The sequence below is a fragment of the Copadichromis virginalis genome, linkage group LG14, assembly GCF_057382275.1.
Source record: "Copadichromis virginalis isolate Kocher_CV1m ecotype Utaka linkage group LG14, C_Virginalis_male_GT1.1, whole genome shotgun sequence".
NCBI classification, from domain to species: Eukaryota; Metazoa; Chordata; class Actinopteri; order Cichliformes; family Cichlidae; genus Copadichromis; species Copadichromis virginalis.
Window position 1 is genome coordinate 37,830,505 of NC_140631.1, and position 27,148 is coordinate 37,857,652.

Genomic DNA, 27,148 nt, shown 5'->3' on the forward strand with positions numbered 1-27,148 from the left:
TCCATCCATTTTCTTAATCACATATCCAGTTAAGAGTTGAAGCAAGCCATGATAAATACTTTATTTATGACCCATTTAAAAGAATCACTATTGCCATCCCCACTTACACATGTTGGTCACTTTTAGGCAGGTAGATTTGTGAAGGTGGCAACACAGCTCGGGTGTTTTTGTGCTATTTGCTCCTCTCACTATGTGGTTCTAACAGTCTCTCACATTCTGTCGTTTTGCTAAAATTATAACTTGTGGGAGATGACGTTTTAGATTACCAGCAGTTACCTCCTCTTTTTATGTGCATTATTGATTCACTCTTCACACAAAAGCCTTCCTATGCAGACGAATGTAAACATCAGTGATTGTTTAAAGGCAAAGCACCCTGGAGACTCCCCAGACTGCGTTTGTGGGCGACGTAGTAAAGCACCACCTACTTCATATGGCCAGTAAAGCATGCCCTCTCCCCTGTTACTGTTGCATTATGCTGTTTAGATATAAGCAGCCGTTTCGGAGCTGTGTCCCCTGTGAGATCATCTGCAAATGGTCTGTGGTTTTGTTGTGGTATTTTTCTGGGGCTATTTTCAGACCAAGCTGGCCTTTATTCAGACTGAAAACAGCAGTAGCCTTTTAACATTGTTATGCTGTAATAACAGCAGCGCTAAAGAGTGAACAGACACACACGCACATGCCTCTACTCGCATCAGCTCCAGTATTTCCAAGCAGCCACTTTGTTTGGTCATTTCCTGTGATCTCTCACCTCCTTTTCAAACACCTGTTTCCTACTTCCTGTTATTGCAGGCCTGCACAGGAAGTGTGCCGTGAATGCGAGGAAAACATGGAAGGCCCCTGGCTCACTTTGAGTCAGATGATAGAGGTGGAGTGTAAGACTCGCAGCTTAGTTGGCAAGAAAGGAATAAGTCAGCTTCAGCCAAACGATGAGTCAAACACACCAACAGTTAGGAAAAGTTCTGTGTTGTTGCTGCTGATCAGTGAATGAATTCAATTCAATTCAATTCAATTCAATTCAATTCAATTTTATTTATATAGCGCCAAATCACAACAAAAGTCGCCTCAAGGCGCTTCATAGATACAGAGAAAAACCCAACAATCATATGACCCCCTATGAGCAAGCACTTTGGCGACAGTGGGAAGGAAAAACTCCCTTTTAACAGGAAGAAACCTCCGGCAGAACCAGGCTCAGGGAGGGGCGGCCATCTGCTGCGACCGGTTGGGGTGAGAGAAGGAAGACAGGATAAAGACATGCTGTGGAAGAGAGACAGAGGTTAATAACAGATATGATTCAATGCAGAGAGGTCTATTAATACATAGTGAGTGAGAAAGGTGACTGGAAAGGAAAAACTCAATGCATCATGGGAATCCCCCGGCAGCCTACATCTATTGCAGCATAACAAAGGGAGGATTCAGGGTCACCTGGTCCAGCCCTAACTATATGCTTTAGAAAAAAGGAAAGTTTTAAGCCTAATCTTAAAAGTAGAGATAGTGTCTGTCTCCCGAATCCAAACTGGAAGCTGGTTCCACAGAAGAGGGGCCTGAAAACTGAAGGCTCTCCCTCCCATTCTACTTTTAAATACTCTAGGAACAACAAGTAGGCCTGCAGAGCGAGAGCGGAGCGCTCTAATAGGGTGATATGGTACTACAAGGTCATTAAGATAAGATGGGGCCTGATTATTTAAGACCTTGTATGTGAGGAGCAGGATTTTGAATTCAATTCTGGATTTAACAGGAAGCCAATGAAGGGAAGCCAAAACAGGAGAAATATGCTCTCTCTTTCTAGTCCCTGTCAGGACTCTTGCTGCAGCATTTTGGATTAGCTGAAGGCTTTTCAGTGAGTTTTTTGGACATCCTGATAATAATGAATTACAGTAGTCCAGCCTGGAAGTAATAAATGCATGAACTAGTTTTTCAGCGTCACTCTGAGACAGGATATTTCTAATTTTAGAGATGTTGCGCAAATGGAAGAAAGCAGTCTTACATATTTGTTTAATATGTGCGTTGAAGGACATGTCCTGGTCAAAAATGACTCCAAGGTTCCTCACCGCGTTACTGGAGGCCAAGGTAATGCCATCCAGAGTAAGAATCTGATTAGATACCATATTTCTAAGATTTTCAGGGCCGAGTACAATAACCTCAGTTTTATCTGAATTAAGAAGCAGAAAGTTAGCGGCCATCCAGGTCTTTATGTCTTTAAGACATTCCTGCAGTTTAACTAATTGGTGTGTGTTATCTGGCTTCATGGACAGATAGAGCTGGGTGTCATCTGCATAGCAGTGAAAATGTATGCTATGTCTTCTAATGATACTGCCTAAGGGAAGCATGTATAATGTAAACAGAATTGGTCCTAGCACTGAACCCTGTGGAACTCCATAATTAACCTCAGTGTGTGAAGAGGACTCTCCATTTACATGCACGAATTGGAGTCTATTAGATAGATATGATACAAACCACTGCAGCGCAGTACTTGTAATACCTACAGCATGTTCTAATCGCTCTAATAGGATATTATGATCAACAGTATCGAACGCTGCACTGAGGTCTAGCAGGACAAGCACAGAGATGAGTCCACTGTCAGAGGCCATAAGAAGATCATTTGTAACCTTCACTAAAGCTGTTTCTGTGCTGTGCTGAGCTCTGAAACCTGACTGAAACTCTTCAAATAAACCAGGGTCACCCGGGATTTTGGCATTATAGGATCGGCTGATCATTTCATCACAAAAAGCTGACCTCTGTTGGCTACCATGAATGACAAAAGCATTGTGATCATAAAGTGGTGTAAACAGACTCCTGCTCCACAAGATCACATTCTTATTTTATCAATTAACTTTTTATAAGATTCATTTTTAGCCCTTAAGGTTTTGCCTGAATCTATTGTTAATTCCTCTGGTAACAAACCAAATGGTTTCCTTTTTGTGTACTTCTACAGGAATTGTTTAGCTCAACTCGACCAGTTGGTGGAACCCAACCCAGTATTTTGTACCTTGGAGGACGTGATTTACCTCATCAGCCTTTTCCTCATGGTTATCAGTAACTGCCCCACCCCTGAAAATAATTTGTGCAAGCTGCTGTTACTGTTTATAGGTGCATTTCAAAGTTAAGCAGCCTGTAGTGGCTGTGTGAATAAGTGCATATAAATATGTGCTGCTTCCATTACATTTAGATGTGTTTAACATTGTAAAAGGTTCTATTTTTAACCAAACTATGACTTTGTGCTTAAACAAAGACAAAAAGAGAAAACAAAGAGAAGCAAATTCAAGATTTATGGTTAAAAGTTGCTCGTGTTAAACAGACTTTTTCATCGGTTACTTCAGATGTCAGGAACAAACCACTTGGCGAGGTGAGTTGGTTCCTAGGTTTCATTTCAGAGATGTTTAAATCCAGGCTCCCAAAACCCTCCACTGCAGTAAGATCGGGATCGATGTAGGTGTTCCAGATAAGAGGCAGTCGATGTATTCATGTAGGCTGTTAATATATAAAAAATATCTGTCATTGCTTTAGTTTAGGGCTAAATTCAGTCAAAATTCAAGGTGCAGATGTTTTACGCAGGATTTTACACTCTGCGATTTGCTTTCTTACATAACATTTTATCCATTTTTTTTCTCCCGTCAGTCCTGTAATCTGCAACGTCTGCCTCGCTGCCGAGTCAGCGCGATTACAGGCGCACTCTCTATTTTTCTGTCTCGCTTATCTGCTCCAAAGACAGATGATTGTCTGCGTTTTATTATCTCAGCCCGAAATTCACATTGTACTTCAGGGTGTAGACCACGCACACACGCAGAGAATTATCAAGTTAGGGTGTGATCTCATTCATTCCTCAGACATATGTGTGTGAATTGATTAAAAAAAGAAAGATGAAGCTTTTTAATAGGTGTGATGTGCTTGCAAAGGAAATATCTCACACATGGAGAAAAGAAGAGAAGGAGGCTTCGTAATGAGTTTGATCTCCCCGTCTCATGTTTTGCCATCTGATTGGTCCGCACACAAACAGACTTATGGTTTCTCCCCATTTAAAACAATGTTTTTCATTTTCTACATTATCTGTAAGTAGTTGCAGTTAATCCTTCGTCTTCATCTCCAGTGTAGCAAGCTAACGGCGTCTCTGAGTGTATATGCTTCTGAGTTAATATTCCCCCAGCCAAGAAGCGGTTCATATAACAGCAGACTGAAGCTGGTGTGGAGGAAGAAAAAACCTATCTCTGGGTATGGTCTTGTAATGCTTCTGAGGGGGATTTAATGAATATTTGCAAACTTACCATTCCTCATGTCTAATGATTCCTGAATGCATAACACCATCTTATTCAGATTCTGTTCAGTTAGGTTTAGCTCACTTTCTGTTCAGCGATAGATGACTGCTGCCAAATCTTTATTATGATCAGGTTGGTGTTTTTATTGTTCATCTGTGATCAAGACGCATGCAAAATGTAAACAAGAGGCTTTAATTCTCCAACATGAACTTTAGAAATATCATACTCTTGGAAAAAATAACACAGGTGGAGAGCATATTGCAAACTCATGTGCTAGAATTAAATAAAACATTTTGAAATATATGAAAAACTGCACATCAGTAATTCTGCATTATACCTGTTTTGAAGGACAGGATGACAGCCAGGAATAATCCTCCTGCTGCTCAGACACTCCCTTTAAATCCCCTGAAATAAGTCAAAAGCTCCCTTGTCATGACACCCACCCGAAAAGCTTAAAAACAAATTAAAAAGACCACATCTGTACATTTTGTATCTACGTTTTTTAACGCGTTGCATTTAAATGTAAGCAAATGGAAATATTTTCAATTTGGTGACCTAACATGCAGGGGGTTTAGGCGAATAAAGAAAAAATGATGCTTAAAACTAACCCCCAAAAACGCTTAATGTCCTTGAAGCAGCTTTATTTTTCTAAAAGCAAGAAAATGTAATGTAATTTTACGTTGCGCACATATTCCCTCTGCGCTTGCACTTGTGACGGCAGTTTCTCGGGAGAGAAACCCTCATCATGGAGCAAGAACAAGACCTGAGGTCTTTGAAAGTTAGATGATGTGGTATACGAGCTATAAATTCATGTGCGTGGGTATGTATAGGAGTCTGTTCTGTATATGCGTCCAAGTTAACATCATGTTCTCTTGCTGTTGGTCATTGTAGCCCAGCTCTTCTGTCATTCTGGTATTTTTAACCTCTAAGGGGGTTTCTGTGCTTCTGGGCGAGCCAGAGAATGAAAGAAGAAAGCCGGTGAGAGCGGTGGAAAAAGAGGGATGACACAGGGAGAGAGAGGTGACTAAGCCTGTGGATCAGTAGGAGGCAGATTAAACTAAAGTCCCCTGCTTAAGACTTCAAAGTTCAAACTGCAGCAGCCTCAACAGTTGTTCGCCGTCCGCTCACATTGCATGTTTGTGCGCGTGCGCTCATGGGAGATCGCCGAGAACATGCGTGTTTTGTTTTGTTTGTGTGTGCTTGCCTGTCCTTGTTTTTCTCACATGGATATGGATGAAACTGTGAATCGGTGCATGATGATGTGTGTGAGCAGCCGTGTGTGTGTGTTCATGTTAGCATCCACTGATGACACTGACAAATGGCCTTGTGACCTGGATGGATTGCAACACAACGTTTGTAACACAATGTCATCATTACATCATGACAATCCTAAATTTTAATAAGGAACAGCGTGCTAAAATCAGGTAGAGGTTGTGTTGCATTCATAAATGCCATTTGGATATTTTCAGTCAGAAGTAAACAGAAAGGATAAATGCAAGTGAATTCTTGCAGGGATTTGGATAAATGTACATGTGAAAAGCAGGCGTGCTATTAGATGTTTCTTAATCCTCAGTTGATTTTTTTGTTCCCCGAGTTGTGTTGGTGCTCAAGTAAAAGTCTCAATTAAACAATACAACCCTGATTTTTCTAAATAAACTTGCACAGACTTTGTTTTCGGCTAATCAGAATGGGAACAGGAGCCTCTTACACCTCAGGAGATTCCAGAGAAACCATTTTGCAGATTTGGTGTTTCATGAAATTTGAACACACACAGGAGGGAATGACTCGAGAAAGGCAGCTGGCCGTAAAAGCTGCGTGTTAATATGTCTGCACATCAAGGTCAAGCCCTAACAAGCTACTGCAACGTGCAGTGTCTGTGAGCGTACATGTGTCTGCGCTAGTCGTTAAGGTTGCTCGTGAAATGAAGCATCGCTCTCTTGGATCGTTACGCTTCGGTGATCCCGGCACCCCTGTTAGCTTATCACTTTGACTTGTCTATGCGAGACAAAAAACAAATACGTACACACATTTGTTGATACACAAAGTGAAGTGACACGTTTTGATTGATGAAGCAGAGCAAAGCGTTTGTCTCCTTCAGCCTGCCTGCTTAAACACAAGGACGTGGAGACAAGTGGACCATATCGCAGCAAGCAAGAACATCTTTTTAGGGCGTTTAATTATAGTCTGTCAACGTTTCATTAATCTTCTACATTTTAACAAATTTATTAAAGCACCTAGTAGCTACAAAGGTTCCTTCTGGATCACAGTAATATAATATGTTTTATGACAGATCTTAGTAATTATTTGTCCATATATTAAATGGCAAATGTTTGCGAGCTCTTCATTCAGTGTCATTCACCGCTGATGTTTTCTGCAGCACCATCAGCAGATACAAAATACTGAAGGATTCAGTTTAGTGTTTTCTTCTATGTCTTCTACTTTATAATTTATTTTTAATTGTACAGTTATTTGGTTATTTGTACATTAGGTTGGAGACTTATTTCCTGTAACAGATATCCATTGAACATCCAGTGAGTAATGTATAAGGTTTATTGGAGTTTATTGCTTAAAAGCATGAACTGGTGGAAGGAGATTAATGAGAGCAATTAATGTCTATGACTTGTCGAGTTAGGATTTGACCCAGTGTGACGAACTAATCAGTTCCAGAAAAATACCCAAACATCTCTCGTGTTGTTGTTTTGAACTGTGGTAATTGAACTTTTTATTTGAGAGTCCCAACAGTCAGACCCTGAACACGCTCCAAGTTGTTCCTGAATCCAATCATCCCAATATCGATTTGGACTTATCTGTTAAGCTGGCATCCCTGCTGAAGTCAACACTTCACATCCCTGCTCCTTCAAACTATTTGCATGAGTGTATTCACGAGCAGGAGATTGGTTTTGACCTTTGACCTCAGCTCAGCAGCTGCAGCCGTAGGGCGTTCTTGTCAGCAGCTGGATAGAAGCCAGACCTTCCTCTGCTCTGTGGAAGAAAGTTTCTCCCAGCAGATATAAAACTCTTCAAAGAGAAGGGGAAAAAAATCAAATGAAAACAGGAGACACCTGAGATCAGAAAACGTAGAAAAAACTGAAACCTTAACAAAAAGCTTTAAACCTGAGCAGCTAACGGGGGGAAATAATGAAAGAGTTGTCACTGTAGGAGAGATTGCCTGCGTGCTGCCAACTGTCACATAATCTTCTTTGTGGCAGCTCTGCAGAAAGGTGCTGGGAGCATGGGATTGTGGGTAGGTAGGAGCTGCCTGGCTGAGTCGGTCATTGGAGCGAGTCAAAGCAACAGCGTCAGCTAAATAAAAGCAGGATGAAGTTGATGATTTCATATTAAAACTGTGTGTGTTTGTGTGTGTGTGGGAGTGGGAGTGAGTTGTGTTTGACCTTGCAAGAAGAGCTTTGCTTTACTGAACACAGAAAATTGAAAGAAATGAACAGTGGAAAATTACAACAGTACAGCACAGCATAAGGAAAGACGCAAAGAGTACACAGCTACACAGCTTTAAGGGACTGACAGATGTTTTAACGTTTATGAAACCTTAAAAAGGAAAAAGCATCAACAATATGGAAAGAAATAAATGCGAGAAAAGAAAGTGAAGCAAGCGGAGGAGGAGCGGAGACAAATCTAGAACCTCATTAGCAGAGAATCAGTCGGCTATAAAGATGGTAGATGTGATCGGTAGCACCAGGAGGGATGCAGACATCACTGTACACCACTGTTTATCCTCCCACTTCTACACCGACACTCTGTGGATGTGTGTGTGAATGTTACAGTGCAGAGTGCAGAGGATGAAAGGGCTCATGAGTAAAATCTTTTCAGCTCCTTCCTCTCTGCAGTTCTCCTGCTGGTTGTCGCTTCATTATTTTATCCCTCATCTTTACTTTCACCCCCACCCGGTTCATCTGCTCACTGCAAAGCAACCATCCGGAGAACGTTGCCCCTGAACAGAATTTTGGATGTACGGTTAGACCGCTGTATGAAATCTAAGGCAGTGCCAAATAGTGGTATCTTATTTTATTTTTTCAAATTTTTCACAAATCTGGCAGCTTAGAGGATATCTGTACAAATGTTTACATCCAAAATTTGACTGTTACTTAACTTATTAGCAGTAGATATTAGCATAATCATCTGTTCAGATTAGAATGAGTGTTTGCAGAGTTTTGACAGTATTTTACACCATGAAGATTTTTCCTGCATCGTGTTAAGAAAGGATCAGATCACGAGTGCGTTTGCTAATCTCACCCTAACCAGAGGCTGCAGAATCATCTCTAACAGCCGTCTTACTGAAAAAGACATTACTCACGGCCTGCCACACCACACCGAAGGAGGATGGCGTAGCCAAGGCGCAGCGCCAGGGTGCTTCTTTGATTTACAACAGTAGCATTTCTGTGTAATGACAGTGAACTGAGTCAGTGTGGAAAAACTTAGGCATATTGTTAAAATTGTGCTTGTTTTTCTCAAGATTTTGCAGGCTGTGAATCATCAGTTTCGTAAATGGATGATTCCTTAAACTTTCTTCTTTCATGCTCAGAATGTACTTGCAATAGCTTATTATGTTATGGTTTGCATTTTGTCGAGCTCCCTTTTATATCAAATTGGGCCGGATGTGGTTAATGAACTAAAATGAGTTTGACATCCCTGGATTAGACTAAAGGAACATTTTAAATCAAGGTTACCATAAACAGTTTGACCAAACGGCAGCCAAGTAAATACTGTTAAACATAATGTCTAAACGCATGTGAAAAGATTGCCCAAGGGCTCATTTAAGAGACATTTAGAAAGGCCTTGATAGTCAATTACAATCAGTTATTGGTAAACAAAAACAAAACAAAAAAAGATTCAAATTCATGTTCAAGATTTGTGAGGTCTTCATGAGTTGTGCACAGTATCCCTGCATGTTTAGTCTTTCTAATGATTTTCAAACTTTCATCATTTCCCATCACACACACATCTGGACTGAATTATGACACATTATAATTTCAAAACACTTTCAGTCATTAAAAAATAACAAATACTGAAAATTGCACACATTTGTGTGACCTCTGAGAGTTTGTAGATTATCTGTTGTGACATAACCAAAGCACTTAACTTCTCTCCAAATGAATGAGGTGCGTGAGTTATTAAATGTAGAACAGTTGGGTGCGCTGTACTACAGATCAGGTTGATTATTTTATATCACGGGCTGCTGTGGCTCAGGTGGTAGAGCAGGTTTTCTACTAAATGTGGCAGTTCTGTCCCCAGACGCGCCACATGTTGAAGTGTCCACAGGGAAGACGCTGACGCTCCAAATGGCAGGCCAGCACCTTATATTGCAGCTCAGTCACCAGTGATGTGGGTGTGAGTGGGTGGATGATGCAACAACAACATAAAGCACATAAAACGCTATGTTAGCACAGCACATTTATTGTGACTTCACTGTAATATTATTCAAATCAATAAAGGAAAATATTTCATGAATGATTTCACCCCCATTCTCTTTCAGTGCTTTATAGTATTAAAACTATATTGTGTTAGGAAGGAATCCTTAAAATCGCTCTGCCTCAGCAGTGTTCACACTTTGTTAGCACTTTGCTCTTCTCCTGAATCTACACAGGACGGCAGATTGTAGCGAAGCCTCCGTTAGCAGCAGGACGCTAAGAGACATGTTGAAGGAGCATCGCTGTGTTGTGCCTCGCCGTAACAGCTTGCTAATCAATAGAAACTAGCTACAAATTTCCATTCTGTCTGAGAGGAATGACGAACCGACAAAAGAAAAAAAAAAAACCTGTTAATCCCAAAGAAACGTCTCACAAACAAACACGGTCAGGCAAAAGATAATTTGCTAATATTCAAGTTGAAGCAGTGAGAAGCAAAAATGTGACGCCGTCTGCAGGTTTGAATTTGCTCTTGTTATCCGCTCCCTCCTTCATGCTTCTCACTAATTTTCTATTTCTATGTAAATTCATCTCCCGCCTGACAGAAAGCTGCAGTGCAGAGCACACGGGATTCGGCGTGGCAGCAAGCCTCTGTAATCGAGGCTGCCTCCACACAATGTTGCACGGCTTAAAACTGCAGCAAATGGGGGCTGGGGGTTAAAGGAGAAGTGTCAGACAGGGAAAATAATGAAATGGCCTTTACATTCTTCTTTACCTTGTCTTCCTGCTCTTTTTTTCCCATCGTGCTCTACATGGAAAGCCAGAAAACAAAAAAATTGTGGCTCTGCTCATGTTTTATCTCAGATTGTTGAATCAATAATCCCCTTCCACCATCTCTTTCTCCTATTTTACTCCCCTGTCTTCATCAATGCCAACTCAGTGATGTTTTCCGCTCGCTGTCCACCCATTTCTCCGACCTAACGTCTCTCTTTCTGCACTTAATAAGCATTTTTCTCACTCAGACAGACCACAGATAGCAGTCCAGGCAGGGCATTCATTTATTTGCTAGGTGGCTGATGTGCAGCAGAAGTCCACAACATCTGCTGCAGGTTGTTTGTTTCTATTTCTGTTGTCTTGTGTGCACAAAAAGAGAAAAGGATCACATATTGCAACAAGTTGCAGCAGAGGGCTTTTTCCATTATTGCTGTTGAATGCTGGCACGAGTCTCACACTTTCCTCTGGTCTGTTCTCAGTCAGCAAAGTGACGCTTTTATTGTGCACGGAGGTCAGCGCTGCGGCAGAGTGGGATGCGTCACTCACTGCCTGCGTCAGTGGAGCAGCAGTGAACCCTTCATATACGCAGTTCATTCAGACTTTAGCTCCCTGCAGACATCAGATCTGTTTGTGGCAGACAGCCCTCGTGTAAACCTTTTCATACAAAAGGGTTATTGTAGATTATCCACCAGTAAACTGAGGGCAAAAACAAATTGATAATTTTATCTTTTTGAGGGTTAATGTCATTTTGCACTTACCACCGATATGAACAACCAACAGTGTATATAAAGCAGAACAAGTAAGCTTGTTTTACAAAATGAACATGAATCACTTCAATCACCTGTCCCTGAAAAGTGGAAACGGCAAACTTTATAGCTAACTGCATAATGTCCTTGCCATAAACAGAATTTAACCTTAGAGCAAACCCAGAGAAATCACAGAGGGCAAATTCAGTGAAATGTGTTCACTTTTAGTCTGACTACTTGGCAAGCTTCTCTGTAACACCATAAGAGAGTTATTTTAGGTTTACAAGACTAAATCTCTATGTCCAACTTAAAAGGTCATACCTGTAATATCAAGAGAGCGGCATAAAAAAGCTAGAAAAAAAAACTATGCAGCGAATCAGCAGATAGAAACTTAAAAAAAAGAATGTGTTGCTTTTGTCTCAAAATAACATTTAAAAACAGATTTCTCCCAGCAAGCTAGACTCCTATTACAGCTGTTCAACTCTATAAGGCATTAACGGCTTCATTAGTGGCTCAGTCTGCACTGTCCACATGTTCAGCGTCTCTGGCTCCTCCCAGCAGAGCACTTGAACAAGTTCCATTCCAAATCAGATACAATTAGCTACATGTTTACGAAGATAAAGAATAGGTGTTAGAATTGCCACCAGTTCTAACTTTCAGCCACATAGTTAAATGTTTTTTGTGGAAGGGGTGGAGCAATTGCCACGACTGCGCCTCCCGTAAATTTCACATTAACACCTACGACTATTTTAATCTGTTCATTCAGCAAAACATGAAGAAGAGGGAAGATGCAATTCCAGCAGATCAACAGATCTCAATGATGGCCCATATCAGCTGGTGGCTTCAGCTGATATTTTGCTTCCAGTTTGCAACTCTCACATGCAAGGCGGCTATTAAATTACTTTAGTTAGCCTACAGTTATTGCACCCTGCATGCTGCTTTGAAACCCACTTCAGTGTGGTGTCTGTCATCACTAACTCCTGCTCCAGCCTGTGAGTAAGGGGTTTGCTGCTGCTTTTTCCTCCTCTGGCTCTCTTTTTATGATTGTGGACACACAGGGAGGTCCCAGAGCAAAGCCGTAATGCCAGATATGAAGTACTGCAGATGAAAATAATCAATCATCTTTTGGCTATAGTGGTCCTGGCTGAAATGGTCTCCAGCTGTTAAGAAATGCACTGTGAATCAATTCTCTTTTAACTGTGAAAGGCTAAATGAAGTGCGTTAAGTTCATTCATCGACTGGCGAGCATTACTGTTCTGTTCATTTCTGTATGCATATAAGTTAAATATGCTGCGCCGTGTTTGGGTGTGAGGAGAGTGTGTACATATGTGTGTCTCACTCCCTTTCACTACCCTTTGAATGCTGGAGCTGTGTTTCCATGGCAACGCTGACCCCTGGGAGTCAATGTTATTTTTTTTCCACACAAGTAGCCTCTTTGCAATCCCTCTCTCTCTCTCCCTCTCTCTCATCCATCCTTCCCTCCCACTCTTCATCTCCTGTTCTCTCACCAACTCGCATTGCGTCTCTCTCTTCTTTTGCTATTGTGTACCAAAGTAATAAAGAAAAAAACACTCTTTACTCATTATCTGCTCCTGCACAGTCCATTTTATTCAGTGGCTGTGTCAGCTCTTTCTCCTTTCAGGACATCTTTACACTGTTGACACACATTCACGCACAAACACAGCGCATCAGAAACTCTCCTTCTTCCTCTCTGTATTCAGACATCGTTCAGTCTCAGTTCATCTCTTCTTTGGATCTCTTTGTCTCCCGTCCTTTATAAGGACACCTCTAAAGACAGCTCCCACTGTTTTGCATCTCGCAAACAGGAGCCTTCATCGTCCGTTGTATAATGTCGTCTTCATTTTATAATTCCACTGAATTCAAGATGGGATGTTATCATGCATGTGTAATCGTAACTTCACAGGTGAGACATCGCCTCGTTTCCCTCTCTGCTGAACATGAACAGTGTAAAACATCAGGAACATCTCTCTGTAACACTGATAAACACATTTGTGTAGAAAGACTGACTTTATACTTCTCTTTGGGATTGTAGTGGAATTAATTGCCTGATCAATAAAGAAACAAATCTATCACTTATATTTCTGCTGGGTAAATGTACTTTAAAACGTCGATAACTAAGTAATAACCTATCTCTTTTTTTGCCCAACCTCCCACCAGGCCAAGCTGATCGTCCCCAACAGTACAGCAGGATTGATCATTGGTAAAGGCGGAGCTACAGTCAAGGCAGTGATGGAACAGTCTGGGGCGTGGGTCCAGCTATCCCAGAAGCCAGAAGGTATCAACCTGCAGGAGCGTGTGGTCACCATCAGCGGCGAGCCCGAACAGAACCGGAAAGCAGTGGAGATCATTGTCCAGAAGATCCAGGAGGACCCGCAGAGCTCCTCGTGCCTCAACATCTCCTACTCCAACATCACAGGGCCAGTCGCCAACTCCAACCCCACCGGCTCACCGTACGCCAACTCAACCGAGGTCATGCCAGCTGCCGCAGCCGCTGCCGCGGCTACGGCTTCTTCTCTGCTCGGCCAGGCAGGCCTGGCTGGGGTTGGAGCCTTCCCAACCACTATGTCCAGCCTATCAGGCAACGACTTGCTCGCCATCACTTCTGCCCTCAACACTCTGGCCAGCTATGGTTACAACACCAACTCTCTGGGCCTGGGGCTCAACCCTGCTGCTGCTTCAGGGGTTCTAGCCGCAGTAGCGGCTAATGCAAATCCAGCAGCAGCTGCTGCAGCTAATTTGTTAGCATCCTATGCCAGCGATGCATCCACCAGCGCTGCTCACCCTGCAGCCAGTCTTGGAGGCTTCTCTCTGGGATCCCTAGCTGCTGCTACAGGGGCCACCAATGGTTACTTAAGCGCTGCTTCACCACTTGTGGCATCATCTCTACTGGCCACAGAGAAGCTAGCAGAAGGAGCAAAGGAAGTGGTTGAGATCGCTGTGCCAGAAAACCTAGTGGGAGCCATTCTGGGGAAAGGAGGGAAGACGCTAGTGGAGTACCAGGAGCTGACCGGCGCCAGGATCCAGATCTCCAAGAAGGGCGAGTTCATTCCTGGAACTCGGAACAGGAAGGTGACCATCACAGGTTCCCAGGCCGCCACACAGGCTGCACAGTACCTGATCAGCCAGCGAATCACCTACGAGCAGGGGGTACGCGCCACCAACCCACAGAAGGTGGGCTAAACCTGACAGCCAATGAGAAACGAGGAGGAAAAGAGGAAAAAAAAGAGTGGGGGCTTGGGGGAGGAGTATAAAAAAAAGTGAGAATGGAAAAAGGAGAGGAGAGCAAGAATGTCGGAAGGAATCGTTCGCACCGTTTTCTTCTGCGTGTTTTCAGTATTCTCTATTAAAAAAAATTTTTTTGACGCAAAGCAAAAATGTGCTGAGAAGACGAGGAGGGAGAGGAGCGAGTTATTACGCTGAAAAACCAAGAAAAAAATGTGCAAAATGTAAATAAGGTTTTATTACTTAACGTCTTGACCTTTTGGGATTTTTTATTGTTTTGTTTATTGTTTTATTGTTTTGTTTCGTTTAGTAAATTAAGCTGTCTGTTTGTTTGTGTATTGTGTGGACAGAGCTGAATGCCATGTAGACAGGCCGACTGCCTGAGAGGCTACAGGAAGTGGGGGGATGGAGGGAAGGGCATGGGTGCGGCAAGGCGGAGGGTTGGGGTTTTGCAGGGTTCAGCCCTCCACCGCCCCCGAACCCAATACGGAAACAACCCTTAGCCCTCCTTCCCCCTGCAGGCCACACCCATCACCCTCCAGTAGGGTTTTTGTTTTTTCTTCTAGGAGATTTACCCCAAACCCCTCGCCCCACCTCCCTTGAATGCCCCTCTCACTTTTTGCTCCCCTGACCCGCCCCTCTCCCTTTTACAAGGGTTTTATAACAAACAAGACTGCAAACCTCAGCCTGGTGTGCGAGAGAAGAAATGCCCTTGACTCCTCCCCCACCGCCGACACCTTCTATTACTTCACCCGCATATGATCGTACCTCCCTCCTCGTCCCCTCGTCTGGGAGATGAAGGGTGAGGTGAAATTGGGCAGAGGTGCGGGGAAAGAGAATCAACCGGGCACTTTTTTTTCTTTTGCACACCTTCCCATACCTGTGATGTATCCCACAAGCAGTGCAGCGCTGCAGGGGTGTTACAGCATGTGACGCCCACCCCCACGTGTGGCTCTAACGTCTCAGATAGAAAGGCGAAGCGCACGCCGATGACCTCACATAGTGAAAAACCCATAAACGACAAGAGCGATACAGCGCAGGCTGCGGCAAACACACAGGATCTATGGCATTTTTTGCAGTCTGCTGTGATAATTCTATTAACTATATTGTCGATATAGGAATCATTACCTTCGTCATTATTTATTAATGAGTTCACCCATATAAGGCTCAGTTGTGTTTTTTTTTTTAATCTGTGAATTCAGGTTGACATGAATGTAAATGAGACTATTTTTGATTTGATTCTTTTGTTTTAATTTAAGTGGATTGAAGATGAATAGTAATGTCACATAGTGTAATATATGTCTTATTTAAGTCCAGTAAGAAAGCCACCCCAGGCATTAGGATCATTACAGTGAAGGATCACCTTATATATCCAGTCAAAGAAAAGAACAGGGAACACACACAGACACGCACACGTTTTCACACTGAAACAGAACATTATGATGCCATATTTGGTGCTAGAAAAGGGAAATCACCATATCTATGATGCAGACTGCAGTAAGACTTCTAGATTAGCAAGAAAAGCTCTAAACCTCTCGTACCACAGGCTGCAGTGCAGCTGAATTAACCTACCTGGTTATCATGCTTAGCTCCTAGCTCATGCTGCAAAAGATCACTGCTGTTTATATGCCCTGTTGCAGTTTGCCTGCATTGTAAAGTTGTAACTAAAATGAATAATCCAGTTGAACTGAAACTAATTCTCGGATAAACTGCTGCTCGGCCTGTGGACACCCGAACCCTTCGGAATAACCCAAACCACAGACTAGATAGAGTGAGAGCAATTAAGACTAACAAGATACTACTGAGAAATGCAAACATTTAGTCGGAGGTAACACTGAAACGTGACAAAGGAACGTCGTTTATCTGGGGTCCACTGCTGAATCTGCAAGCCTCGCTAGTAGATTTGCTTTTTTACGGCAGCGTGCATATCAGTAATGGAGATAAATAGGCTCACTGACCTTTGCTCTTATCACGCATCCGTCCAACTGCCAATGAGATGAAGGGCAGATGAGAGATTTTTAACATATGTCCTGGGAGCTGAGCTCATTTCTGCCTCTGGCAAGCTGTAGGTCTCCCTCGGAAACGGATTTACTGCCCACTGTAGACCCAGGAGGCTGCTGAAGATGCTGTTGTTTCTTCTGTTGTTGAGTTTTTTTTTGTTTGTGTCGTGTTATTTTTGTCTGTTTTTTTTAACAATCGGAGTACACTGAATTTTTTTTGTCTTAATGCACTGTGAAGCGAGGGAGAGTTTCTCTCGACCTATGAGGTCAGGGATGTGTGCTATAGATGGCATCGTTGACTGGATGGTTTTTTGTATGGCAGGGAAAAAAACACACATATATGAAATATATGTAGAATGCATATGAAGAACTTCACCGGAAATGCACATCATATCTGAATATTGACGGAGGTGAAAGAGACTAGGTCGATGAAGAGGATCAATCAATTGAGGTCAATTAGATCCTACTTACCTGTTATCTTGGAAAAGTGTTTCGTAATTAGGGGGCAGGATGTTGGGGAGTGTTAGGTGTCCAGTAGTAGATTAAAGAGACTGGAACAAATTCTAAATTCAATATCCTATCGCAGCTGTGTCTTTCTCACGTACTGCACATCCAACAGGCAAGTCCCTGGACAGAGATTTAATTCTAACAGTAGCTGAAGTATGACGGAATGTAAAAGGCCAAAAATGAGGAGGGGGTGCATTTGATTTATTGACCTAAAAGCCTGGTGAGGGGAGGGAACACCTCTAAGACTAAACAAACAGACCTTTTGATTCTTTTGAAACCAATCCGACCCAAAATCCTCCACTGTGCTTTTGAATGTGTCACTCTCTGTTGGAGCGCCAGTGAGGGTTTATCTCCACAGCTTGGTAAGGAGGCTTCTTTACTCCCATCTAACACCATCCACACTCTCCTCACCCTCCCACCCGTCCTCAGTTTTCCAGTGCACTCCCATCCTGACACCCCCTCTCCTCCTACCACATCGCTCCATGGGTGACTATGTCTGGTGTTACGATCAATGCATGTCTGCTGCTTGCCCCGACAAATGCCACAGATTGAGCCTCTTCTCTCTTTGCCTCCTCGGGCAGCTGAGGCTCGGGCCACCAAATGCGACACTATCAGAAAATAACCACGCCCGAAGAGGAAGTCATAGCTGGCAGGGCACAGTGCATAAACACTCTTATTTGTAGTTTGTACTTCATAACAGTGACGAGATACATTACTAGCTTGGAAAACATTGCACAAACACACACATATTTCGAGGGAATAATTTCTCTTTGATAGGGTTTGACTGGATTTTATTGCAAAACCTCATAAAAGATCACAGGAAGCCAGTGTGCTTTTGCTCTGCTATGGAAATATACTGTGCTGAATGCATTCAGTAGGCTGATTTCCATTTCATTTAGAGTAAGATTTGCCTTTTTTCTGCAGGTAGACTCATTTATGGACTTAATATCTATTGAGCAATTTTGGAAAATAATTTTAGGTTTGTTGGTCAGACAAAACAAGCAATTTGTCACATGTAGTTGTTTAGCGGAAACAATAATTACTCAGGTAATTTAAAGATTTTGAATGCTAATTAATTGAAAGTCATGTGGCCGTGTTTCCTCCCCCTGCTTTGGAAAGCGTGCATGCAGCACAGTATGTTTACAGTGGCAAAACTGCACTGAAATTTCTTATATAGGTGCCATTTGATTTAATACTTTAATTCTTTTTTATCTTATTAATTAAACCTTAGGATGACTGTCTTTTACACAGCAGCTAATCTCTTTAGTTATCATAACGTTAGGGGATTGAGATAAAATGTGACAAGTACTAGAAGCAATACATGTTGTGTCGTCCCGTCCCTTATCCTCTGTGTGCCGTAGGAGCTTTTGGATTTACCCGTAGATGTTGGATAGGTTTACACGAGTAATTTTTTTTTCAATTTGTGGAAGATGCTGCTATTTAATAATAATAACAAGAAAAAAAATACAAGGTAAAAACATATCGAAATCTGTCCTTTAGCTGGAGAGGCTAGTTGCAAGCAGTGTAATACACGCTCTGTTATAAGCTGACAATAAGTTAATAAGAGCATAATTTTAACCTGAACAAGTAAAACCTGTGCCAAAACAGAACTGTAAATGTGTTGATTTAAATCACATTAGGTAAGAGGAGACATACTTTTATATTAAGAAAATGTGAAAAGTGCCAAATGAACCATATTTATAAATCAATACATAGGGGGTCAGTTTTTGAGAACTAGGTACACTAACAGACAAAGCGCTTCAGTATAGCAGTTTGTTCAATCCCTCTTCACTCCTGCCACAAGACGAGGGACCGCCATGTTAGCCAAGTGTTAGCCTGTCCTCTGGGAACTACTCTTCCCAGGATGCAACAGCACTATGACTCTGGGGCTAGAGTATCAATATAGTGATAGGTTAGCATAATAATGCTAAAAAAAAAAATGTGACTAGATAGCATTCTTAAACACAGCCTTTTATAGTTACGATGAAGATGTATTTTGTGGAAATAGATGTTATCTTTTTTGCACGTCTATATTGCATGATATCAAAGTGAAGCGTGGACAAAAAAAAAAAATCAAAGAAACAAAAAAAAGAAAAACCATTTAGGAAGTGTGTGTTGTTCATTTTTCGGAGACAAATCTTTGCATGCCGATAAGGGTAGAGCATTTTGGTATTGTTTTACACGCGTTCAGATGTTCGTTGTTTTTCGATGCAGTCGTGTCAAGTCCCGGTCCACCTGCTGCAGGTGAAGACGATGTTTGATTTCGATGTCACGACCGAGTGAGTATTTTGTCGCTAAGCTGTCTAACCTTCCTCAGAGGGATACGAACAAAACTCTCGAACAAACCTAAGACTATTTTGCTACTTGTTGAGCGAGCTTGGACTAAACGCTTCTCAGTTCCTACTTAACTTTCGAACAATTTTTTGAAGAAAAAAAAAATCTGGATTTATTTTCAAATAATAGACTGAGATTGTCCATGAATGTACTCACCTCTCCATAAGTTTGCATATCACTCTTCTGACCACTGGCGTGCAGTAGAGGCTTACATGTGTTTTAGTGTGTCTCTGTAATCTAACCTTACTAACCCCTCGACGCACTCTGTCAGGCTCTCAGTATTAATATGTTGTCTGTCCTTTGAGCCCCCACGCTCTGAGCTCTGGCTTGTCTTGTCATTGAATTGCACCTTATTGACCTCAAATATGACATGGAGCATCTCTGGTCCCGCCCCTCGTGGTCACAAGTGACTCGTAAAGAGAGACAGTGTGTGAGAAAGAGGTGAAAGATCCCCTCCCTTACTTTTAAATCCAAAATAACGCACAGACACACTATGCTGTGTGCTGCACCGCCTGCCTCCCTTGGGTGACTCGCTGCAGAATTTGGGACAGATTGTGTTTTCACTCCCTTAACATGCAATCCAAGGCTCTGATCTCGGGGAGAGAGAGAAAAAACAGCACTGAACATTGCCAGTGTGGGTTTTGAATCCTGATCCCCCTCCTCCCCTCTCTCTCTGTCTCTCTCTGTCCTAAGTTTCCCAGTTCAGTTTAATTAGATGCTATTGGCTTCGGTGTCAATTTTTTTTGTTTTTTTGCCAAAGTCTCTCTCCGGATTTGCAGTGCGGTCATGCTTCGTATACTGACAGATGTTGTCATGGGAAGTGGCCCGCTGTTCACAAAACTAACTGAGATGGGGAAACGATCGGGATTTCCATTATTGCTCCTCAGTGACACGTTTGCACTAAACCTTCTGCTGTTACAGTGCACGGCACGCCGAGCTGAGGTGGGGGTCAGTGTGCGAGACTACTGTAGATGGTAGCCTTACTGTAGGTGTTCATTCAGCATTGTATTTAGATGTGCATGCTCCTCTCTCTCTCCCGCCCTCTGAGTTTGTCTGCTTTAGGCCCGCTCCGTGGTGTCTGTGTTGCGGCGTAGCTGGCTAGCCATGTTTTATTCATGTCTTATTTTTGTTGGCTTTTGTTTTTACTGTAACGTGTAGAGGAATGCAAACTCAATTCTAACCTGCTCGCCAGGTGACCTCATTGCTTCTCAGTGGGTGTGTGGCTCTCCGACATAGTCCCCAGCTCTTGTTCTCTGCCCCCCGCCTACCCTCCACCGCCACGCCTACCTCCACAAACCCACTCTCACCCACACCCACCACCTTTTCAAAACAACATCTAAGACATCTTTTGGGACCCCGCTCCCCACCCCCTTTTCCACCCTTCTTCCTCCCCCAACTCGGGCCCCATCGAAGCACCAGCAACGGTAGACTGCATTTGTCATATCACTGTTTTTCTGTTCCTTCTCTCGTTTCTCTGTTTATTTTTTTCCTGGTTTTGATTTGTACTGTATGCTCTAACCCAAACCAGTTTTAACAAAATGCCATTTTCTGTATGTAGCCTGTTTACCCTACTCCACCCCCCACCCCCCCTACACACACACACACACACACACACACACACACACACACACACACACACACAAACACAATATCCTCCATGCCCTCTTTTTTTGCACTTTCACTGCCCACTCCTCCTCCTCGCCCAAACATACACACACTTTCCTCCTCCGCCTCCCACGAGTCTCTTCTCTCGAGTGCCAAAATAGAACAGAGAGGGAAAAAAAGCAAAACAAAACAAAAAAAAGACAACAACAACAACTACTACTACCATTCCAAGCGTTTCTTTGAGTTGTTCTTGTGTGTCGGACATCCATCCTGGAAGCACCCATGAAGCCAGCATGCTCCGCCCTCATAACATGATGTCGCTCATGACGCCTCAACTGAACAGCACCTTGCCCCCCACCACCACCACCTCCTCCTCCTCCTCCTCCTCCTCCTCACCACCCCCACAGAGCTAAACCCGACAAGGATTAACCCTTCTGCAGGTTGGCTACCTACCTACTGTCCTGCCTCTCAACCTACCTTAAAAAAAAAGCCCTACCGCTCATGCCAGCTGCTTTCCTAATTCTGTCATTTCTTCAGCCTGTGGGACTTCATTGATTGTGTGCCATAGTGTTGGGGGCACCTTTCACTCTCCTCACCTCCCCCTTCTTTCTATACCCCCACCCCACCTTTCTCTCTCTCTCTCTCTATAACCCCTCTCGCTCTCGCTCCATTTGATTTTTCTCGATGGGAAAGATTAAAAAAAACCTCCATTTTCTAATGATGATTTTTTTTGTTGTTGTTTAACATCCAAACCACGCACGCCGACACATGCACCGCCCCCAGTGCAGTGGTGTGGGGAGTGTTTACGCACCGTCAGCTGCGCAGCCATCCTCTGTCTTCTTGAACTTTTTGAACTTTCACCCCCTCATGAACTTTATTGACCTTCTTCCTCCTCCTCCTACCTCCCTTCTGTGTTCATCCAACTGTTTGGACGATAACTCTCCATTCCATCCCCAAAACCTCTCTGAGACTGTGCAATGCTAGCTGATATGATTGGATTTTTTTGTTTGTTTGTTTGTTGCTCACCATTGGGGACAGTTCTCGGAGCTATAAGTCAAAAAAGAACAAAAAAAAACATATGAAAGGAAGAAAAAAATATTTTAAAAAATGCAGACAAACAAAAAAAGGATAAAACACTAAACAATTGTTTCTCCACAATTTCATTTTTTTTCTCTCTCATTGTAAATATTTTTGTCAGATTTTTTGCCGAGGTGTAAAGAGAGAAGTGTTGAGCAGAAAGGGGCGGGCAGCATAAAGAGAAACTAGTGGACGCGGTAGACGATCGTAACACTTTTCATCCTCTGTATCCGATACTTAGGTCTGCCTGTATAATCGGCTATGCTAGTTCTACTGTGTTAACCTGTGCTGTTGTTATTAGTGTTGATTTACCTACTGTATTCGCTGTTTAGCGTTCATGTCGGCTAGCCAACTTTTTAGATAAGTGTGCTCATCAAATAATAATACTAATCTTGAGAAATAGTCCGAGCCATTCTCAACGTAGGCTTGCTTTTGTACATTTGTTGATGTTTCTTAACAGTGAGTTGTAGTGGCACTAGTATCTTTTTAATCATCAAGCCATAGTGATTGAAAACGCTTGGTCATGTTAGAGACATATCATCGTGGAAGACGGCTCGACTCAGCTCCTCCAAGTCGGAGAAAGAAAAACAAAAACAGGGAGGCGGAGGCGGAAAATTGAAAAACAAAAGAAGAAGAAATTAAGCTTCTCCCGGGCTACAAAATGAGGAAGATGAGCTGCTAACTTTTGTGCAATACAGTCCTAGTTTACATAACATAGAAGGATAGTTTAGAGATGATTAACCTCTGCAGGTGCCGCTCAACCACTCCGCTGCCTGCAGAACCAAACTTGTATCATATCTCCATATTTCGCCTCCACATCAAAGACATGTTGAAACTATTAAAGTGACTGTGTGAGATTAGACTCCACCATTTCATTGCATTGCTCTGAGCTCCACTCTTGATTTATGCTGCCTGCCCCATTGCCTTGAGAACACCACATGAGCTATTTATTTCTCAGACTATTATTATACTATTAATAAATAACAACACAACGAGAAAAAGGGAACGACTGGAAAAAGGTGAATTAATATTATAATTGTTTTGTTTTTATTTTTAGTATTTAGTGGTTGCTTTTAACAACATTCATTAACTGACTTAAAGATTACTGAATATTTAATGTAATTGTAGCATTGTGTTTGTAAAGAGAAAAAAACCTAGTGAGTTGTGTTTCTTGACTTGTGGATTACCAGTGAAGTGGGCAATCTAGTGCTAATATATATGAGGTCTTTTTTTAAGGATTCTTATTTTGCGACAGCAACAGCAGTCATTATAAATGTTCATTTTAGCATCACCTGTCTTCCGTTGTCTTATTCTTCACCTTCCACCACACTCTGCATCATCACAGTAACACATCGCAAGTCTGAGGGTGGGGACCGAATGTGTGTTTGGGCGAATCGAGGTGCGCGCGCGAGGGTGTGTGTGAGCAGCGTGTGTCGTGAATGTGTGTTAGTTAACGAACCTGTGTTTATTTGTGTGTCTATGCAAAATATGGTGCACATGTGCTTGTATCTTGCGTGTCTGTCTGCTCACACGTGCGAATCTGCGTGCGTCTGCGTGGATGTGTGTGTGTGTGCGCGATTGTTGGGTCTGTGAGGGGGGGTTCGGGGTGGGTGTTGTGTCCAGTGTCCACCAAAAGCTAAAACTTGTCAGGCTTCCATACTTCCTGATGGAACCTCCTGACGTTATAGCTGCAAACCCTCATCATGTGATCTGACTCAACTCGACTGTCCATAACCCCTTCAGTCACCTGACCAACCAAATCAACCAATCACTGTCCACCACTACCGCCTTCCCCCTGCGCCATCCTTTGCTGCACACCACGTCAGCCCCATGTGATGTTCTCCATTGATAACATACTACTGTCACAATCTACTGTTACATGCTGACAGATCTGGGGATAAATACGCTTGCTTTCGTTCATTCGAGGTGTTTTCACCTTTGAGATTATTACTAAGCGCTCCTTAAATCAAGGCAAGTGTCCCTCAGGTTGTTTGACTTTTAAAGGATCAGTTCACCCATATTTAATGTTTTCCCAACAAGTGCAATATCTGTCAATAATTTATGCTCCAAAACGCTGGAGGTGAATGGAGTTAAGTCCGTGGTGGTGCTCACAGCATTAAAAATGCATATGTAAATTTAATTCACATTTGTGTGCATATATTTCTGAGGAAACCACAGCCCTCGCTGCAAACAGCTTTGCTGTAGTTTCTGGGACTGATAAGTCAAAACACCACGTGAGTCAAAAAGACAGGTGCTGTCTAACCATCTAAAAAAATTTGAATGTGACTTGAACAGTTTGGGAGATTTTAGCTGTACAGAAGTCAGATTTCTCTTAAATAATAATGAAGGAGATAGGCTACATTTACCAAATAACAGCAATGCCCTTCTCTGTTATATAAGAAACTCCTTGTGAATAATTTTATGTAGAAAGTATTTTCTCTCTGCCAAACTACACCTGCTAACTGTGGAAGGAAACGTGCATCTACCTGTGACAAGACAGCTGAGCTGTGATGATGGTTAGCTACATGTTTCCTTTAAGTGGCAGATATAGTTCCATAGAAGCGAAATAAAAATTACATCAAAGATAATAAAGATAATTTTTTGTTTGTTTTTTAGTAATCTTTTCAAACTCTAAGAAAATAGCACTCGACAAGTACAAATTTGGATTTATAACATTGAAATTTTGAGGTACATAACTTGAAATGTTGAGATGATAACCCAGCCTTACAAAAATAAATAAATCAGCAACTTAAACAGGCTTCAGTAGTTACTGCTGTGGTGTCATCCAATCATGTTTTTTGGTTCCTTGATCACCACAGCCCGGGTCCCGCATAGTTTTATTACACCGAAAAGCTGGTATCTCCAAAATTGGGCAGCTTACACCAAATAAATCGAGATGGATAAATAACTCTATGGCCCAAAATGTCAATTTGATTTTGAGAAGAACTGTACCTCTAAGTAAGAAACTATTTCTTGGATAGCTTGGATGAACTGACCCGTTAATCAGCCTGAGGTGGACTTGTTCTGTTTAATTTCTTCAGCGTCATTTAATGAAATTTAGTTTGTTTTCCCCAGAACTGCATATTACATTTCTACTGTTCATACTACTGTACGTGCTGCATACTACCTTACCAGGTCAGAATCCACCTTAACCTGTCTCCATGCCAACCACAGAGGAGCCAGTTGCATGGCAACCGGCTTCCGCCACAACAAAACAACCTACCAACCAGCCATCTTTCTCAACTGATGAGGCCACGCCCACCTGACTATGATCGCTCCGTAGAAGAAGAGATAGAGGAAGAGAGAGGATAGGAAGAAGGGATGACAGATGAAAGAGATGTAGTTGTGATTCTCAGGGTGTCTTATATAGATCTACTGTTTAGTCTGTTCTCCAGTCTCTCACTGGTGTCCTGTTGCCCCTAACTGAGCCCAAAGACGATCATGTCCTCCTCTGATAAAGTCCTTGTTTGATTGACTACTGACTAATTCCTCTCCATCAGTTGATTGATAGTATTGATTGACCAATTCTCTTGAGAGCTTGAGCTGAAAGGAGCTCAGCACTGTAACTAATGTTTACAACCCAAATGAGACCAACAACGCTGTTGAAAGAATGTCTAGGACTTAAAAAAAAAGGGAAAAAAAAGAAAAAAAGAGAGACAAATCTCTGAAGAGTACTTATTTCTAAATGATGGAACTTTTCGCTTACTTTCTATGTGACATGAGGTAATGTAATTTTTTTCAGTCATTGCATGTGACTATTTTTATTTGCAATGAAACTGTTAGAATGGATGGTACATTTGTGACGTCAGTGCAACGTTCAGACACCGACGCTAGAAGTCAGCCGGTGTCTACTAAGTGTTTTCATGTCGCCGTGAGGAGTGCTTATGGACCAATGAATGCTAAATGTGTGACCATACAAAGCTGTAAAGGTTTTGTTTATTTGTACATGGTTATGGGTAAAATAAACCATTGAAGCAAATTAACATCTTTAGTCTTAAGGAGTAAGCCCTCACACGTTTATTTGTAAAGTCAGTGCCGAGAAAGGTACTTTGGATAATGCAGTCGAGGTAAGTTTCAACAGTTAAAGCTGGTGATGTGCTTCCATTCAAACACTCGGAGGGCTCGATGTAGTTGTGTCAAAGTGTTAGAGAGGGTCAAGAACGAAAGAAAATCAGGGTTCGATCCACTTCCACACATCACCATCCTCCCTACGACAGGCATCACAATCAAGAAGGGGTGAGCTTCAACTCTCTGACATATCCATCTACCCACAATCCTCCTGTGCACCAGAGTCATCCGATCAACAAACACCTGCACCCCCGCATCCACCATGTCAGCTCCTGTGACCTCTGGCCAAATCGTCTCAGCCCTCTCCATGCCATCGGCTAAGTGGCTAGTGGCTTTTTGAGCTGTTGTTGCAAAGCCTCCTGGGAAATGGAGTCACAAACAATTCACAGCATGGTCTGACCAACCTCTTGTCACTCTCCTCCCACACACCTTTCTCCATACGCCACTAAAGAAGTTCCTCCGGCTTCCAGCGAGAAGGTCATGCCATTTTGTTCCTGATGGGTTAGGTCGCCACAAACAAGAACATATACGGGCTTTCCGGGCAGCTAAAAATACAATATGGAAAAAATGGGTAAAAGTGACTTTTTACAGTCAATTCTTACATAATACATTCAGTATTAAGATCTAACCACTGAGATGTTCATCGCTACACTTTGCACTATAAATGCTATGTGAAACTTTACTTTTTTTGTTGTTTATGAAGCTAGAAGTGCTGTTGGAGCAGCAACTACTTTATTGGTAGACTTTAACCTCAAACGTGGAAACGCTGAAAAACAGTGGGGTTGGCAAAAAAGTTCAGTCACAGGCTCAAAATAATAGGGCACATTTCAGAAACTATACCTCAAGTACAGTGATTTACCGGTCATATAAAAAATTACAACCGATATTCAGGGTTTAAACTATTAACTTTAGGGTCCAATCACACTGTTGCACTACTATAGAACTCGACCTGACCTGATGTGGCTCTAAAATGAAGCTGTAGATACAAACAAGTCAAAACTCCTTTAGAAGTACATGACTTAACTGTCTGTACAGCTAACAGCATCTTCTTAACGGCATTTCCTGCGCAGGATGTGACATATAAAAAATACATTTGACTTAATTAATTCTAAATGATGCAACTCAACCAAATTGATCACTATATTATAACATTATTTCTGACTATTATGACCAAATACCAC

At 42.3% G+C, this 27,148-nt stretch overlaps 1 protein-coding gene across 2 annotated transcripts in view; it reads left to right on the forward strand.

Moving 5' to 3' along the window:
• nova2 (NOVA alternative splicing regulator 2) overlaps window positions 1-25,882 on the forward strand; it is a 90,118-nt gene extending 64,236 nt beyond the window's left edge. For both annotated transcript variants that reach the window (XM_085430788.1, XM_085430789.1), the window contains one exon: window positions 13,312-25,882. In XM_085430788.1, coding sequence (XP_085286914.1) covers window positions 13,312-14,334 — 1,023 coding nt within the window. In that variant the 3' untranslated portion in view covers window positions 14,335-25,882. The remainder of the gene's footprint in view (window positions 1-13,311) is intronic.
• Window positions 25,883-27,148: the final 1,266 nt, after the last annotated feature.